Source organism: Opisthorchis viverrini, assembly GCF_000715545.1.
Source record: "Opisthorchis viverrini unplaced genomic scaffold opera_v5_1, whole genome shotgun sequence".
Lineage (NCBI taxonomy): Eukaryota > Metazoa > Platyhelminthes > Trematoda > Opisthorchiida > Opisthorchiidae > Opisthorchis > Opisthorchis viverrini.
Genome location: NW_008751657.1, coordinates 340890 through 343050, shown reverse-complemented (window position 1 = coordinate 343050; position 2161 = coordinate 340890). Strand labels below are relative to the sequence as shown.

Sequence of the window (2161 nt, the reverse complement as noted above, 5' to 3'; positions counted from 1 at the left end):
ACAGTCTGACCACAGGCGCTAACGGAGTTAGCCCAATCGCTCTTGGAATGGCTCCCATGGCGGGCGGTGGACCCCCGCTGAGGGATGTTAAGGCACTCCAATTCGGAATTCTCAGTCCAGATGAAATAGTGAGTCATCTAACCGCGTATAAGCGTTCCAGCTATCGCTATTCGTGATTTTTGCAAGTCCATATTGTGGTCTAGACTCAATGTGTTGTAATGTTTTGTAGTAAACTGTGACGCATCTGAACGTACACCTTTGGCGGAACGTAACGGCGCCGGTGATGATTAGAAGCAAAAGGTAGCAATCGACCAACTTCCATTGGATCGACCGTAATTTGCCAGTCACCTCCAGACAATTGTCTGGTGGTCTTGCTCCGAGAGCCCGACCATAAGCCAGTTAGGAATAAGCTGGATAGCATAGAAAATTCGAGGGTTCATGATCCGCACTCAGCTTTACGCTGCTTCCCAGGCGAGCTAACCAGCAAACTAGCGCCCTTGGATAAAATGTAATCCTGCATGGTGATCCGTTCGTCAGAGGTCGTTAAGATTAATACTTTTTGCACGTTCATCAACTTGCTGTACACGTCTTCGCACACCGTTACGTTGCGTTGCTTTTTAAAGTCGCTTTAACGGGCCTCTGCTGCGGTTGTGTTCGATAGGCAACCTCGTCCGCTCCAAACTTGGCAGTGATTTCCGACGCGAACCTCTGTATGGCAGCTGGTTTGTGCTGTCTCTAGTTCCATATCAGCATCAGCGTGTAAGGTTTTGACCGGTCAAAATGTGAAGCCGTAGCTTTTCTCCAGCTGCCTTTCAATGCAGCAATGGTGATTTACCTCCGACATTACTACGGTGTTTGATATCCTCAACTTCGATTGGGGTGTGGCGGCCACTTTCAGGTTGACGGCCGTTTCGTGTCCAGTGCAACACTACTTCTGTTATCCACGTTGTGTCGTTACATGGTTTCAAGAACTCTTCGCACCACCTCGTGTTTACAGAAGGCTCCATTTTGGTGAACTTATGTGGCAGTTTTTATATGGCGACATGAGAGCTCTACCGTTGAGTGGTCTGGTCTAGTCGACGAGAAAAATAGTGTTTTACGGTGGATTTGTGTAACGAACACTCATGTGTAGTGGACATTCAGGTAGTCCATGGCCCTGGTCGGTATCCTATGCAAATGTACTGAAAGTTTCTTCGGGGATTGTTTTTCTGGTTTGGCCGACCCGTTTCCTTGTGGGGTGACAGTACAGTGCCGGTTTTGTCTATCTGAATTGCAATAAATGTCTAGCGCTTCAGAATCGGGTGCACCCCCGATATTACGTCCGCGGCAGTAGTTGCATTAATCTGACAGACTACTCCCTCGCATGTCTTGAAATATTTCTAGATTGCTGGAATGTTCTATCGGTTATCTGCACCGATGTTTGGGAAGTTTGAATATTTAGCATGAGTTGTAGAAGTCCCGGAGTTATCGCAGCAACCGGTGTCGGCTTCGTGTGTTGTGCTCTAGCTCGCTTATACTAGCTGTCCCATTTCTTGTGGCTTTTTGGGTACCTATGGAACAGAGTCACCACTTATGTACAGATTTTTTATCGACTGGTTTCATCGTGATCAGAGGCACCTGAATTCGTGGTCCATGCTTATTTATTCCCCATAAAATGACAAGTATTAATACCAGGGCTTTGAGGAATACTTTCATATACACACGACTTTAGCTTTAACAGGAAACTCCACTGATTCCGCCTCGTTTTCTCGTCTACACTGGACCGCTTCAGCTGAATGCGCTGCACCAGACCACCTCATGTTTTAGTTGGCACGATATTCGAGATACCGCGATACGCTGTCTGAACGTAACACACTAGTCATAAGGTTGGTGAATACCTTGACAGATCGCAACTAGTAGGCTGTGCAAGATCCTGCGCAATGTTTAATAAGAACCTCTGGCTAGGTTTACCGTAGGTGGAGACTACCTGAAGCTAGCCAACAGCTTCGCTTATGTGGGAAGCTGAACAACTCGTAAAGTTGGCGAGCATTACGACCTGTGACAACCGGAGTACCTAGAAGTTGGTAGTGCGGACGTAAAATTCTTTGCTGGTTGAAGGCTGCTGTTGCGCTGTTCTACTGTGCGCCTTCGAAACTTAGCCCCTTCATCATCATCATCATCA

The 2161-nt window shown here is 47.2% G+C and overlaps 1 protein-coding gene across 1 annotated transcript in view; it reads left to right on the top strand.

The window, feature by feature from the left end:
- Positions 1-2161, top strand: part of T265_00004 (hypothetical protein) — a gene marked incomplete at both ends in the record, with an annotated part of 25039 nt that continues 22878 nt past the window's right edge. The window contains one exon of the mRNA XM_009163661.1: positions 1-128. Within this exon, the coding sequence (XP_009161925.1) occupies positions 48-128 (81 nt within the window). The remainder of the gene's footprint in view (positions 129-2161) is intronic.